Here is a 17125-nt window from a genome sequence, read left to right on the forward strand (position 1 = left end):
TTCATTTACCTCCATTTTACACAGTTCTGAAAGCAGCAGTCAAATTGTTAACAGGAAAAAGTCTCACCTCTGCAAATGTGGTGGAAGGGCTGTCGTCTATCCCGCTGCCGCCGCCTTCTAGAAAACTGAAGGAGAAAAATCTGGTGAGGGAGAGCAGCAGTTGCTTCCAGAAATATAACCCCCAAAGCCTGCCTCTAAGGGGGGTGGGGTGGGCAGGGCCAAGGGCTAAAAACAGAGGCTGAAGGCCACGTAATTAGCAACCAAGGAAACAGGGTGAAAACAGGGTGCTGGCGAGGGGGAGATCAGAGGGGCTGAAGACTACATGGCTGAAGAATGAGGTATATCTTATCAGTTCCTGAAATTATATCAGTCTAATTCTTCCTTGGTGTCTCAGCCCAGGGTCACTACCTTGCAAATCTTAATCTAAGTAAGAAACTGGACGTGCCATTCCCACGTCCAAATTTGGCATCCCATGCCAGGGGCATTATTATCCAACCCATCCCCAAAAGCATTACTGCAGACCCTCACCTGTTTTGGCAGCAGCAACAAAATTATAGAAAATTAAACTAAAGCAGACCCAGCACAGGAAAGTGTGGAGAGGTTTAAACCACTCCACCATTTGAGAGACACCTCTAAAGTCTTCTTTTTCAAATGATGGGCTGTGATTGATTCTCTGTTAAACACCCAGCTAGTTCAGATGACAACCCTGAGCTAGGTTAAGAACTCTTGAGAAAAAGTCATTTGATCTAGGGACAGTCCATACATATATTGGCCTATTCCTACTTCTTTTTCTTAATGGTAACATGGCCCATTCATAATGTAAGAATATTTTTCACAACTGTGAGCAAGGCAGCAGGGGGAGGTAAGTGAAGACAAGCTACAACAATTAACTATAACGTTGTTCTCCGCTCCTGTTCAGGCTGCACAGAAAAAGCATTTTGGTTCCTGAAATTCATTCTGATTGTGCAGATAAAATATAACTGATAGAATTCTACATGGGGAGGTATTAGTGTGTGAAAACAGTCAAGATCCAAGGATCCCCAGGCATGCACCTCCAGATGGAGAAGTCAGGCGCCATCTTGGCACCCAGGCATCTTCACTTGATCGCAAGTGGCTGATCAGCAGGTGCAAAATGCTAATTTTGAACACAGAGATTCAGGTGGATCACTTGCCAAAAGGAAGAGGTGTGAACTCCCTTCGTCAGCTGATCTGCAGGGATAAGCTGAAGGGAGGGGCTTGTAGCAAGTGCAAGAGCGAGAAGGGGATCACACCCACCTTTGGCACATTCACCAGCTTACGGCCCCCAGAGTGAACGTGGCCCTTGAGTCAGAAAAGAGTTGGCCATCCCTGCCCTAGTCATTGTGCCAGACTGGCCCCAAAGGACGCTGCCACACATCACAGGCAACAAACTGGAAGTGCCTCTCTGGAGAGCTTGCCTGCCCCAAGCCGGCTGGTCAGTCTGGCCTGGAAGCACTTCATCCTGTTAATCTGGACCCTGCTTGGCTGACATATGTATCACATCCAGCAATTATGGTATGTTTTATGCTCACAATAGAGCAGCCATGATGGATCAAAATGGATGGCACCGGGCCATGTTTGGGTCTCTAGAAGCTGCTTGGACCTTGGTGCACAGATTTGCTGCTTTTGATAAAAGCTCACAGAGACCTTGGCGTTCTGATTAGAGTTAGCAGAAAAGCAGCCCTCTTGCCTAAACAAAAGGGGGAGCGTAACATGTTCCAACAGCCGACATTGGAAGTGTTTCAAAGGTCCCTGTGTGGGGAACTGCTGATGCAACAAGGGTCCCAAGTTGCTCCCCCTGCCAGGTGCAACATGGTCATGCATAGTCCATATTTTATGTGGGCTTCTCCCATGCAAACAGGAAAATTGCTGGAATTTTTTAGTGTCCCTGACCTCCCAGCCCCATGCTATCATTGACTGATACAAAAGGCGTACTGAGTTTTTCTAGTTGGTTATTCTTCTACTGTACTACATTTTGGGTGGGCACAGTTGAAATACTTGCTTTTTTCCTTTTTTGCCACCACCAGCTACACTTTGTATCCTCTGTCTAACTACTACAAGACTTGATCTACTGCTCTAATATTTGGTAACTATGCTTTTTATTGCTTTAATATGCTAGGAAGTCAGATTGATTCCCTTTGATTGCTTTGTCAATGGTTTTTGAGTCAACGCCACTTGTTAATCCATATGCAATAGTCAATTTTCTATTTTCAGCAAATATCCTGTATCATTCATAATTCTATTTCACATCATTTCCACTTTCGTTTCTATTAATATCAAGATTTATATCAATAAATATCAATAAACTGAGTCCAACAACATAAGGAGGGTCTCCACTCACAGGTTCTCCTTCCCTGCCATACAGGATTATTTCTCCAGCTACCATTTTTGTGAAATATCTTGCAACATAAATACCTTGTCTGTCAAGATGTTTAAGCCATTCTGAAACCTCACTGCAGCCATGAAGACCACCTGTGGCTTTGGGAGAGGGTGCTAAATTCTTATTTTTAAGAGGTCCCCAGAACCCTTTCACAGAACTACAATCCCAAGGGATTCTGGGCCAAGTGCCAATGACATCTACAGTAAGTGAAGGGGCGCCCTTCGGTGTAAAATTGGGATTTATTTCTTCACACAGTAAACTCAATGCTTCCATTTTACAGATGAAAGGGAGTGGGCCAAGGTTACCCACTGTGCCCATTGTATTTGGGAAGGGCCAGTGTAGGAGACTGGGAGACCAGGGTTCAAATCCCCACTAGGCCGTGAAGCTCAGTGGTGACTGTGGGCCATTCTCTGCCTATCCTACCTCACAGGGTTGTTGTGAGAATAAACGAGAGGGAGGCAGGGAGGGAGGACCATGCATGTCACCTAGAGCTCCTTCAAAAAAACGCAGGATAACAATGTAATAAAAGTGAACGGATAATCATTTGAACTGGCGTCCATTGAGGTCCAAATACTGAATGTTGCAACACCCTGGCACCTTGGCACAAAGTTCTGACAACGAAAGGTGGGCTTTTATCGTCTGCAATGACACACATTCACACATCCCTCAAGCATGGCAGGGAAGACCTTAGAAAATCGAACATGTCAGTGGAGGATATAAATGAACGTGAGAGCTAAATGGAGCCTCTGGGTTCAGAGGCAGTCTGGCTGCTGAGTACCTGGTACTGGGGGTGAACATGGAAGCAGTGTTGCCTTCCTGTCTTATTTGCCAGATTCCCAAAGGCACCTGACGGAGCTCTCTTGGAAAGAGAATGCTGGACTAAATGGGCCTCGGTCTGATCCAACAGGGCTCTTATATCCTTAGGAGCAGGGCTAGGCAAAACAAGGTACGGACTTGGAATCTGTCTCAAATTATAGACCTATTTTGTTGTTATATCCTTAGGAGCAGGGCTAGAGCGACAAAGAGCGCCCCACAAATCACCCCTCCCACCCAGCACCAAATCTATGCAGGGCTGAATCAGCGCTTCCACCTCCCGAAGTGACTAGAGGTGCTTGGGGGGGGGGGAGCGAGGAGCAGGCCATTTTTCCAGCTTTGAAGGTGACACTGAGTCAGACGTTCCTGAGGACCGTTTCCAAATTTGGCAGCTGGATCTTAAACCGTCGCACGAGGTTTGTTTTTTAAATCTAGCGTGCGTGTCACCGATTGCTCAGGATAAAATATAGCCAGGTCTCTGACTTGGCATAATTTTTCATTTCTGTCTGCCACCACCTTCTCTCTGGGAAGAGTCGAAATGCAGAAAAAGCTGAAGGTCAGACCTTGGGGGGAAATGAGCTCTTTCTCACCGCTATTACCAATGAACACTAGAAGCTGCATTATACAGAGTCAGACCCTTGGCCCATCTAGCCCAGTAGTGTCTACTGTGACTGGAAGCAAATCTCCAGGGGTCTCTAGCACTGCCATCAGCGGGTACTGATTCTGGGACTTTCTGCATGCAAACTTAAGAAGGCGGCAACTTACACCAGGACAGATTATTTAGCCCAGAGTATTCTGACTGACATGGGACGCGGGTGACGCTGTGGGTTAAACCACAGAGCCTAGGACTTGCCGATTAGAAGGTCGGCGGTTCAAATCCCCGCGATGGGGTGAGCTCCCGTTGCTCGGTCCCTGCTCCTGCCAACCTAGCGGTTCGAAAGCACGTCAAAGTGCAACCAGATAAATAGGTACTGCTCTGGCGGGAAAGTAAACGGTGTTTCCGTGTGCTGCTCTGGTTGGCCAGAAGCGGCTTAGTCATGCTGTACGCCGGCTCCCTCGGCCAATAAAGCGTGATGAGCGTCGCAACCCCAGAGTCGGCCACGACTGGACCTAATGGTTAGGGGTCCCTTTACCTTTACTCTGACTGACTGAACTGAGAGGTTCCCCCCCCCACCAAAAAAAAATCTGAAAGAGACTTCACCCCCACCTCTAACATCTTCTTCTGTGTGAGTCAAAGCAATGGAGGTCCTTAGCCTATCTGCAAACCACAAAGTTCTCCACTTATACAGCCCAGCTGCTCTCTCCTGTTAGCCTGCATTTCAGCCAGGGCTGTGTCTGTGCCACAACTTTATGGAAGTGAGGAAAGCCCACAGGAGCTGAATACTCCTGACCAAACAGAGCCATTGGATGTCAGCCACCTGGGAAGTTACAGGTGCAATATCTATCAGAGAGGTCCTCTCCTCAAACTTTTTTGGCCACTGCCTCCTTGGTTCCATAAACAAATCCCCAGTGCTCCCTACTCTATAAAGAAACATTATTAAAAATAGCAGTTTGCACAACCCACTAAGGAAGGTAACAACACAATAACATTTAAACCAGTAACAACTGCATATTTATTCAAAATCCAATTAAAACTGTTTAGGTCAATTAATTTAACAAAATTGGCAAATTTGATCCGGAGATGCCACCTTCAAAGTCCGATAGTCATTTACACCTCTAGTGCCCTCTTGCCGTCTCTTTAGCTCTTAGCACCCCCCCCCAAGATAATCCCACTGCCCCCCAGGAGGAACTACCACCCACTTTGGGAACCACAGACCTATTGTATAAAATGGTGCAGAATTCAGCCAATACGCTTTGAGGGTTTTTTAAAAAACAACAACAGCCAAGCAGTATATTATTTTTATGAAATAAACAAATAAACAAAATAAACATCAAAAAAGTAGCATATCCATCAGTAGAAGAAACATTTAACGGGGAGGGGGTAGATATGAGAAATCTAGCAACATTAGGGGAGTCTCTGAGGGTGAAAGATACCTGGAATCATCTGTCACTTCTTCAATAAAGCCAGACTCACATCTGGGACAAGTGTACTCCTGCAGAGGAAGAGAAAAGGGAAGGTGGTTTTAGGCTGAGAATGGTGGATCCTACACAGTCAACAACACAAAAACAAGGCCACAGACTTTTTTAGGTTCATGGGCACATTTGGATATTTGAGAGTGCACTGCCCGCTCTTGTCACCCATTGCAAATGAAACACACAAACACACCCGAGGAAAAGTGCATGTACACATAGAAGCTGCTTTTCCAAGAGATCTTGATGTAGTTGCACTCCCTCTGAAGGAACAGGTACACAGCTTAGGGGAACTTCTGGATCCCTGTCACTTGAGGCTCAGGTGGTCTTGGTGGCACAGAGAGCCTCCAATCAGCTCTGGCTGCTGACCCAGCTGTACCCCTATCTGGACAAGTATGGCCTAACTTCTGTTGTCTTTGCTCTGGTAGCCACTCAGTTAGATTCCTGCATCTCGTCATACATGGGGCTGCCTCTGAAGATGGTTTGGAAACTTCAGCTGGTGCACAACTCAGTGGCCAGGTTGCTAACTGAGGCAAGACAGTTTGAGTATATGTCAACCCTGGCCCTAATGCACTAGCTGCTAATTAGTTTCCAGGCCCAATTCAAAGTGCTGGTTTTGATCTATAAAGTCTTTAAACAGCTGAGGACTGTAATACCTCAAGGACTCCTCTCCCCACATGACCTGACCCAGACCCCGGAATCATCAGGTGAGGCCCTTCTTCGTGTGCCTCCTCCACGAGAGATCTGGTAGGTGGCAACATGAGAGGGCCTTTTCTGTGGTGGCTCCCTGTTTGTGGAATGCTCTCCCCAGGGAGGCTCGCCTGGCTTCTTCGTTACATATCTTTTGGTGCCAGGCAAAAACTTTCCTCTTCTCCCAGGTTTTTTAATTAAATAACCTATGGTCTTTTAAACCATGGGGAGTATTGCTTTTATTTGTTATTGTGGTATGCATATTTGTGTTTTTATATTGTGAACTGCCCTGTGATCTTCGGTTGAAGGGCAGTATGGAAATTTGATGAATAATAAAATAATAAATAACTGATAATAAAGTATAAATAATCAGAGCCTTCGAAAACACGCAGAGTTGGAAGAGGAAGTGGGAAAGAATGTCACTCTTGCCACTTCCTTCTTCAGATCTCTATATTTTTCAAGGGAGAGAAAGGTAAACACCAAATGGTGCCCTTCCACCTTATGAGCACCACTCTGGTGTAGGCGCTCATCGTTCTAGAGGCCCTAAATCAAACCCAATACCCTGAAGGAGGTCACCTTGAGTTGCCAGTCCTCTCATTCATCCACAGAAATGAAAACAGGAATCCTATCAAGTTTAAGCAGCTCATCTGTCTGACCCATCACTCTCCACCTTATCTCTTCACACAAAGGCTTTCTGATAAGGGCCTGCGACTGCTGCTGATGGATGCCAGCAGGAGCTCAAGGTGGCGTATGTGGTTCTCCTCCTCAATTCATCCCCACCACAACCTGGTGATGTAAGCTGGGGGGGGGAGTGACTGGTCCAGGGTCAACCACTGAGTTTCATGGCCGAGTGGGGACTCTAACCACTGCGTCATGGTGGCTTTTCCCCTGTAGGAAAGACTTGCAGGGTGGTGTTTGTTTGGTTGCTTGGAGCATCATGACTTCGAGCACCCAAAGTGGTATCCCATCAACATGCCCTGCAGGGAAGTTTGCTGTTTTGCAGCTGAAACACCTCCAGGCACCTCAGCAACAAAGTGGCCCGGCAGAGAGAGGGGCACGGAGGCAGTGGCTTGTAGGGAGGGAGACCCCGTACAACTGCTGAGACAGTTACTCCCCAACTCTGCGTCGTATTTGTCGGGGCAAGTGAAAATGGGAAATGCTGGGTAACAATCTGGAGTGATTTCACTACCTGGTCAGGGGAAGGTCAGGCAAGTTCTGAAGAAAGGCTAAATCCTTTTAGTGTGTCCTGCGGACAGAATGTTTGGGAGCATCTTCTTATGCTCATTCCTATCCAGTGTTGCCCTTTTTTTATTGCATGCCGTCAAGTTGTGTGTTTTGCCTTTGTTTCATGCTTTACGCTACCCTGAAATCTGACACAATGAAGGGTGGCATAAAAATGTTGTAAATAAATAAAGGAAGGACGTGGGCTGTGACAGCTGGGAGCCCAGAAGCCAGAGAGATGGAGAGACTTTCAGTGCCTTGCATAGAGCTCTGTCTCTCTCCCCGCCCCCTTGATTGCTCAAACTAGGAATAAATTATGCAATTCGCTTTTTTTAAAGATGACAAGACTGATGCAGGCAAAACTAATTATGCCAATCATTTATACAGGTTGCAGAATCCACTAGGATTGGCTGGCACTACTAGGATTGGCAATCATTATGATCAAGCACAGAGAACACAGTCCTGAAATGGTAGATATTATTATTAATGATACAATGCATTATCCACCCTTCACCCCTACGTCCCAGGGCAGGTTACAATAATTAAAACATAGTATTAAAAGCATTCCAAAACAACATGACTGAAATAAGGTGGGTCCTAAAAATATACACCTCAAGTATCAAAAGCTAGGCTAAGGAGTTGCATCTTCAGCATTTGCTAGAAGCTATGCAATGCAGGTGCCAGACACACCTCCATGGAGAGGGAATTCCACAACCTAGGGGTCACCACAGAGAAGACAATCTCCTGTGCCTGCCCCCCTGAGCTTCTGTGGGTGGTGGAACAACCAAGAGGCCCCTTCTGTTGATTTTTGCACCCGATAGGGTCTGTAGGGTAGGGGGCAATCTTTCAGGTATTTGGGGCATGAGTCTAATTTAAGGCTTTAAACAGCAATGTGAAGTGGGCCCAGAAACGAATTAGCAAGCTGTGCAGCTGTTTCAAAACAGAGGTTATATAGGGTTGTGAAGTTTGTAAGAGAATGACAGCTATACCGCTCTGCATCACACACTTGGGCTTGTTGTATAGGGGAAACAGTCCCAGAGAAGATCCCCAATAAAATGAAAACCGGCTTAGGGCTGTGTTTGTTTCTCGAGTGCCAGTTCCATCACAAATCACATGGCCCAATTCATCAGTTCTGGCTTCCAACTCACAAGGGTTCCTCAGAACCGCCATCAAGAGATGTTCTCACTGCCCGGCCTCATCATTCAGCAAAGAAGACTCAACGCGCCATGCCCGAGGCTGCAAAAAGGATGGACTTGTGGGCAAACGCAGCTCCAAGCAGTCACAGAAACACAATTGTTTAGAGATGCACCAGTAGGAGGGCAGCTCAGCTAAGGCATCGAAATGAGCTGTATGAGAGCCATGCATTTTTTGGCTGTAAAACTATTCTAGGCTTTGGGGCAGAGGGAGAGGATACGTACAAAGCCCAGGGCTCCTCTTCACACCCCCTCCTGCCATCTTTGGAATCCTGAAACCCTTTTCCTATAGTCCAGGAGATGCTGTTGGGCTACAACAGCTAAAGCCCCTCTCTTGCTGAGCCAGGTGAGCAACCACTTCATCATAGTGTGGCTGCAACACGCCAGGAAGATCAGCAAGAAGAGAGCCACCCTAGCCCCAGTTGCAAACTTTTACAGAGAGATTGTGTCCACGTGGGGCAGCAGTATGAGCAAAGGGCTACCATACAACTTTGAGCGGCTGTGTGTGGAAGGGGCCTTGAAACACAAGAGCTGCAAACTCTGTTTAGCAGCCTCAGGTTGAGTGACGGCCTCCAAGACACAACTGCAAAAATGTACAATACCCATGCCAAGCGTTATTGCAGAGTTACTGTGAGTCCTGCAGTGCAACACGTTGGATGAGATAGGTCCCTTCCAATTCCGCAATGCTATGATTCTACTGAACCTCCTCCTGCCACCTCCTGCTGCCCCTGCACTGTTTTCAAACCAACTCAGTCGCTGCCCTTTCTCGACGAAAACAGTTCAGTAGTTCATGTGTTATGCTGAACACAGCTACAAACCACCTCTACACGTTTATTTAGCAAATTTATATACCGCTTCATATATCAACAGAAATCTTAGTGATTTACAAATCCCAGCAACAAATGAATCAACGTAGGAAATACATTACAAATTTCACATTCAAAAACAAACAATACTCTTACTCATAATAATCATGGAGTGTGCACTTGTTTATTTGCACAGATCAACTATCTGTGCACACAGACTGTGTACGCTCATTTAATGTAATGTGATAACACGCCTAATGTGAACACACCCAAACCACCAGGAGTGCCTGGCTCACCACCCAATGAGTTCTAGGCTACAAGCTGTTATTTTAGGATGTCATTTCATGGCACCATACTTTAAATGCATTGGATCATTTTAACAATTCTACTGGGCATTCTTATATAAATATAGTGGGGCAGTCGGGTGGTGCTGTGGTCTAAACCACTGAGCCTCTTGGGGTTGCCAATCAGAAGGTCGGTGGTTCGAATCCCCGCAACAGGGTGAGCGCCTGTTGCTCCGTCCCAGCTCCTGCCTAGCAGTTCAAAAGTACGCCAGTGAAGGAGATAAATAGGTACTGCTGCAGCAAGAAGGAAAACGGTGTTTCCTTGAGCTCTGGTTTCTGTCACAGTGTTCCGTTGCGCCAGAAGCGGTTTAGTCATGCTGACCATATGACCCAGAAAGCGCCACAACCCCATAGTCACCTTTGACTGGACTTAACTGTCCAGGGGTCCTTTACCTTACCTTTATATATAGTAAATGAATGGAGCAAACTGCACCACCCGAGACTCTTGTTGTACAGCAGGGATGGGAAGCCAGTGGTCCCTCAGATGTTACTGGATTTCAGCTCCCACCATCCTTGACTAGTGAACTCCAGCTCCCATCAGCTCAAGTCAGCAAGGATGATGGACCAGACTGACGGGAACTGGAACCAAGCAACATCTGGAGGGTGCCCAGCACCTAAACCCTGCTGTATAATATTGAAAATCTCAGTTTGCGTAAAAAGCTTTTTAAAGTTCTGGCTCTCTTGAGTGTAGATGCACCACTGAAAAGAATGTCAAGAGTTCTGATGAAATTCTGGGATAGAAATCTACCAGGGTGTCTGAATAGATTGTTTTGCGCCTGCTAGTGCCTCCATTTTTAAGTTTTAATATAATTGTGAAGGTGGTTTTCAAGGCAATATATACATGATGAGGAAGACTTTAATGTTGCGCTCTTCTGATCATTTCATCAGTGCAAGCTGTTCCGTTTGCCAGATAAAACAAACCCCCACCCTGTGCTCTGGATTCTCCCACCGAACCCGAGCCAAGACAATATGGTATAGCGGTTAGGGTGTCATCTATGAGGTCAGGGTTCAAATTCCCACTTGGAAATGAAGCTCACTAGGTGACCTAGGGTCAATCACTGCCTCTCAGCCTAACCTACCTCACAGGGTTGTTGTGGGGATTAAATGAGAAGGGGGAATAATGTATGCCACACCTTGAGCTCCTCTGAGGAAAAGGTGGGATTTAAGCGCAATATATAAATAAATACTTGGCAGGGGGGCCTTGCAGGGAGATGGGGAAAAGTCCCCTTACACAAGCAGTAGTCCTTGCATGGCTTCTGCTGAAGGAACTCATCAGGTGACACGTGCCCTATGTCTTGTAAACAGCTGAGAGGTTTTATTCTTACAGTCAAGCAATATTTTGCTAAATAAAAAAATAGCATTTCAAAAAGAAAAAAAAATCAATCAGAACTCAAACAAAGGACGAACTGAGGCAACAGCAGAACGTCCAATCACTTCCACCAAATGCCCTGGTAAAGTTTCTACCTGCTGCCTAAAAGCCATCAAAGTGGGCTATTAAGTTAAACAAAGTGCCACCACTGAAAAAGGCCCTGCCTCTGGTGTCCACCCACCTAACCACTGGAGGTAGAGCACTCAGAGGCAACCTTGGGTAAAGACGTCAACCATACATGCATATTTAACTTTGGGTATTTCCCGTCATTAGCAGGCTCTGGTCCATGTTGAGTCCACCACTTTCCTGAAGCTAAGCTGGTCTGGGTGCGAACAGTACGTGGATGGGTGACAGCATGGGAACCACACCTACACCACTGTGGTTTGCACAGCAGGAGGAAGTGAGATGTGAAGATGTAAGGCAATAATCAATTATAATGAGCCAGCAGGACAAAGAGCCACATTCCACACTGTTGGCTGGTACTCAAGCAAGGGGAAAGGCTCAGAGCTATTATTTACAACACAGCCAAATTATGATTCATCAGGAAGATTTGAAATCTAGACGCAGGGAGCCAGGCTGTGTCAACCCCACGATTACAGCCTTGCCTAACGGGTATTGCAACATCAGTGACAGCTGGAGATCAGACATTCTCCAACTACACTGTAGAGGGCAGTCCCTGCAAAATTGGAAACCACTTCAGGATATCCTGTGACCCAATCTACACTGATCCACAACAGCAAACATTTTTTTCCAAGCCTGAGAGCTGACCAGATTTTCTAGGAAGCTGCAAGGGGGTGGGATACCTGAAAGGACCAAGGAAAAGGGGGAGGGCCTGGTCCTTGATCTGACTTCCATCTGGATTCCCCACCTCCTGGCCCGTGTGCAATTTTAGAGGAACACTGGTTCTCCATATGAACTGACCCAAATTCTGTGATTATCACCTGAGGCCCTTTTTCATGTTCCCTTCCAGGAGAGGTCCAGAGGATGACAACACAAGTCTTGTGGAACGCTCTCCCCAGGGAGGTTTGGCTGGCACCTGCATTAAGCACCTTTAAGGGGCAGGCGAAAATGTTCCTCTTCAACCAAGACTTTAGCTGTTTAACATTCTATGTCCATTTATAAGTGGTTGGTTTTTTTGTGCGGGGGATTGGTTTGTTTTTGTTTTATTATGTATTTTCTGTTCTCTACTTCTTTGCCAAACCTTTATTAGGCATTACAAAGATAGGCCATCATAAAACATCTATATATAAAATTTTAATTAATTAATCATTTTGTGTTCTCATTTTGTAATTTTATGTTCTGAACCACCCTGTGATCTTCAGATGATGGGCTGTATACAAATTTAATATGTAATAATAATAATAATAATAAGGAAGAGGAGGATGTATGCTGCCTTTGATACTGCAGGCAATGGATGGCCATTGTTAACCTGGTCCCTGCTGGGGCTATACATGTATCCATCACACCCAGTAGTCAGGGTGTGTGTGTTTCATGCACATCGCAGAGCAGCCATGATGGATCAAAGTGGACAATACTAGGCTATCTCTGGGTCTTTCCTGCAGAGGTTGCTTGGACCCTTGTGCAGATATCTTCAGCTTTAGGTGGAGACCTTGGCTTTACGATAAGATTAACAGGAAAAGCAAGCCCAACGTCCAAACAAAAGCGAAAGCATAACAGGTTCTAGCAAACCAAAAGCTCTGGAAGCATGTCAAAGTTCTCTGTGTGAGGAAGAGCTGATACAGCAGGGTCCCAGTTGCTCATTCCCACCCCACCTCCCAGATTGTGGTATTTCATAGTCTATGTTTAATGTGGGTTTGCCTACATGAACAGTAAAATTAATGGAAAACTCGTCCTATTGCTGACTGATATAAAAGGTTTTTTTTGTTCTTCTTGGTATAGGAGTTAGTGTCAGACAAGGACGTGGTAGACGAGGATTCAATTCCCCAGTCAGCCATGAAGCTCACCAGGGGTCAGTCAGTGGTTCCCAGTCTAACCTATTCATAGGGTTGTTGTAGGGATTAAATAAGATGGGGGGGGGGGACAATGGACACCACCTTGAGCAATAAAGAAATAAAATACAAATCTGCCTCAGTTCACATGCTTTCCTCAATCTGAGGACTGCTACAAGGCCTAGCCTACATCCTTAAGACTGACAACCAAGAAATTTTTAGTTAACCAGTATGCTAGGGAACTTAGATTTGTTTCACAACTACAGTGGTACCTTGGGTTACATACGCTTCAGGTTACAGACTCCGCTAACCCAGAAATAGTGCTTCAGGTTAAGAAGTTTGCTTCAGGATGAGAACAGAAATCGTGCTCCAGCGGCGCGGCAGCAGCAGGAGGCTCCATTAGCTAAAGTGGTGCTTCAGGTTAAGAACAGTTTCAGGTTAAGAACGGACCTCCGGAACAAATTAAGTACTTAACCCGAGGTACCACTGTAGATGGGCTGGAGGGAGTTGGAAGTTCTGTTATTCACAATGACTGCTTGCTTTGTCAATGCCACTTATGAGTTCATATGCAAGTTATATCCAATTGCTCCAAGTTACTTTAGATTTAAACATGTACAAGTTGCTCTTTTCAAATATTTTATTTTGTATTAACACCTCTAAATTCATGTTTCTATATGGAAACTCCATTTTATATCATTTAATAATACTATAAAATTATCTATATACAGCAAGTGAATCATTTCGGTTACAATCAGAAGTCTGGTGTTTGTTTGTTTTTTGCAATCCAATGAATGTTGGTGGATCGGCCAGAATTTGGCATGGCGTGCACTAATGGCAACTGGATCACCAGATTAACAGCCATATGACTAGTAGCCACTGATAGCCAGAGCGTTCATGAATCTGTGTAATCTCCATTTAAAGCCTCCCAAGTTGGTGGTATTCACAACATCTTTCAGAAGTGGTTTCCACAGTTGAAATGTTGTACAGTGTGAAGGACATTTCCTCTTGTTAGTCCAGGATCTCCCACTGTTTAGGTTCACTGGATAACTCTACTCATTACTGGGTTGAAATATTGCAAGAAAAGCCTATCCACTTTCTCCACAACAGTCATGTCCACCTCCAACCCATTACTTGCCTTTTCTAAATGAAATGTCCCAAACATCATAACTTTTTGCCATAAGAGTTGCTCTAGCCCTTGCTCCTTTGCCTTGCTCTTTTTCCAGCTTTACAGTACCTACAAAATCCCTTTCTTGTAACCTTGCCAGTTGCTTCTCCTTGCCTTAACTTGCCTAATGGGGTTGTTGTGAAGATGAAATTGGGGGAAAATGAGAAATGTTAAAGATTGGGATGGAGGGGAAGAGAGAGAAAAATCCAATGGAGGCACTTTTACAAGATGTGTAAAATGGAAAATAAAGAATGATAAAATGTGTGTATGGGATACGGAAAAGATCAGTGATATGGGGTTGGGGGGAATTGAATGGGGGGAAATGTGGAAAATTTTCTCATGCAAATGAGGATATTTACTGATCCTGTGAGCTAGGGATCATGGGAGTTGTAGGCCAAAAACATCTGGGAACCCAAGGTTGAGAACAACTGCCCTAGAGAAACCTGCACCAACCTGGTGCCTTCCAAATGCTTTGGACTACAACTCCCAGCTGCTCCAGCCAGAATGGGCAATAATCAGGGGAAGCTGGGAATTGGAGTCAAGCAGCACTAGGAGGGCAAGAGGTTGCCCATCCCTCGCCAGAGGTTAAGCAAAGGTGCCTACTAACTGTATTTATGGAGCTATTTGTGCTTCTTTGCAAAGAATACTATCTTATAATTACTCAACCAGGTGCAACACCCACTCTGCCTCCATAATTGCATGAGACCAAACCCCAAGTGCACTGCAAACTTCAATCAGTCCTATAACTGGTGAATTAAATGCTATACTGAAGCACATCTTTGTGACCCTGCAGCTGCAGCTAGCTGTTTAAACTTGCCATCGCCTATTACTGATGTATCAGAACCCATAATGTCATAACATGATCAGCAGGGTCCAGTCACACAATGAAGCCCCCATACCACTTTATTTCACCCACCATGCCTGTCAGCTGTATTGGCACCACCACAAGTGGATATTGCATTGCAGGCTCAACAAGACAGTGGTGATGCTGCTCAATGAGTTGTATTCACACCCCTTGACACAGAACTGTTCACATTGTACAATGCCAGGACCGCCATCAGCAATGACATGAATAATCTATTGGGGGGAGGGGGATCACCGATTCTGTTACCAAAACCCAGTCAGCTTCTAAGAGACATCTGACGCCTGTTTTAAAGGTATCTGGTGACTCTCCACAATCGGCAGAAGAGAACACCCTCACCACCTGCGGCCCATCCCATAATATTCCAGGGCTCTAAAGCAATTATTTCTAAAGCTGCGTAACCTTCTCAAAGCGAATGCTCTGCTGAAGAATCCCTCCAACTTGATGCCCTCCAGATGTTTGGGGCTGTGAGTCCCATCAATCCAAGCCAGCAGGGCCAATGGTCAGGGATGACTGGAGTGATAGCTGAAAATATCTAGAGGTCACTAAAGTTGGCAATATGCTGCAAGTTACCCGTTAACAACAGACAGCTGTGCTATGCAGTGGGAGAATGGCCCCACTGGGAAAGCCAACATCTAGGGAAGCTCACCTGCCATTATGCATCTTCTCATAAAGAACACTCTCCATACCCCAAACAGTGTGAAAGTCACTAGTTTGCTAGTGAGGATGCAGAGAAAGTCAAGGTGCTTAGGCATTTGGGCTCTGTCTTCCAAAACCAGATTCTTTACCCTGAGAATTCAGATGTATCTCAATTACTTGACCACTTTCTTATGTACTTGTGGTTGTGAGCCATTAAATTATACCACAGAACTGCTTTTGCATTTGCTGCAAAAGATTAATCCCTCTGGGATTTGCTTTCAATGGAAATTCATATTTCTAGTTCCTAGCTTCCTCTTGCAGGCAAAAGTGAAAGAAACAACATTAGATTCTCACAAGTTAAACATTACCCCACGTGTGGCCACCTCTTTAGTACCTTCACCGTTTCCATTTCTTCCTACCTGTATGGTTGCAAATTGACGCTGTGAAACAACAACAACAATGAAATGTGACAGTATGCTCTTGAAGCCAGAGACCTTTTTTTGTACCTGAAAACACGGAACTGTAGAGTTGGAAGAGACGCCAAGGGTCATCTAGTCTAACTGATGTAATGCAGCTAAAGAATTCCTGACAGATGGCCACCCAATCTCTGCCTAAAAACCTCCAATGGCTACTAGCCACAATGATTATACTCTGACTCCACAGTCAGAGGCAGTAATACTTCTGAATACCAGATTCTGGAAATCACAGTAGGGAGAAGTGTTTGGGTCTGGACATGGTTGGCTGTGGTGAGAACAGAATGCTGGACTAGATAGGCCCCCTTTGGCCTGATCCAGCAGGGCTCTTTTTATGCAGTCCACAACATCTGGGGGGTATCCTGTTAACTGCCCCTGCTTTTTGCACCAAAACAGGCCCCTGCCCCAAGGGGCTTACAATCCAGAGAGAGAGAGAGAGAGAGAGAGAGAGAGAGAGAGAGAGAGAGAGAGAGAGAGAGAACAGGAAATACAAACCTTTTCCTAAGTAAGCTAGCTAGCACCAATCTGTTTATCTTTTCCTCACTGGGAAGATGCTCTCACTTACCATCATTTTACTTTCCCTCCAGCCAATTGACTTAGTTGCCAGTATCAGAGTTCTCCCCGCACCCCCAGTGTGCTGTTTTGAATGAGACATCTAAAAATGCCCCCCTCCCAAAAAACCCCACCCTTTCTTTGCATGCAGCACACACCTGCAGCAGACAGCCTGATTCAAAACAGCAGCTAGAGAATGCAGCTATTCAGCCTCCTGGTGCATGAGCTCCATAATCACACCAGCCCACATTCAGCCATCCCCCAACAAGGAGAGCAACAAAACAAGTGGTTCTAACAACATGACTTAGTGAAAAGCAGAACCTCACAGCAGTTTTGTGAAGAGGGAGGGAGGACTGAAGCAGCTGTGCTTTCTCTCTTAAAAAAAGAAATTAATGCTTGTGCAGATTACTCTTTCAAGGGAAGGGAATGAGGAATGAACTGATGCCCAATTATTTGGTGCTGGGCAGAGTTCCCTCCCCCACCCAAAACCCAATGCTCTCCAAATACCACTCTCCCCTGCCCCATGACAAACATAATCAATTACTGCTAGATGTTCTCCTGCATGCATCTCTGATTGATTT

General features: G+C 45.6%; 1 protein-coding gene across 2 annotated transcripts in view; it reads right to left on the reverse strand.

The window, feature by feature from the left end:
- RNF115 (ring finger protein 115) overlaps positions 1 to 17125 on the reverse strand; it is a 37245-nt gene that overhangs the window by 14588 nt on the left and 5532 nt on the right. For both annotated transcript variants that reach the window (XM_083589434.1, XM_083589435.1), the window contains 2 exons: positions 5246 to 5304; positions 68 to 125 (listed from right to left, as the gene is read on the reverse strand). In XM_083589434.1, coding sequence (XP_083445560.1) covers positions 68 to 125; positions 5246 to 5304 — 117 coding nt within the window. The remainder of the gene's footprint in view (positions 1 to 67; positions 126 to 5245; positions 5305 to 17125) is intronic.

Source organism: Podarcis filfolensis (assembly GCF_964270895.1).
Source record: "Podarcis filfolensis genome assembly, chromosome: 16".
Lineage (NCBI taxonomy): Eukaryota > Metazoa > Chordata > Lepidosauria > Squamata > Lacertidae > Podarcis > Podarcis filfolensis.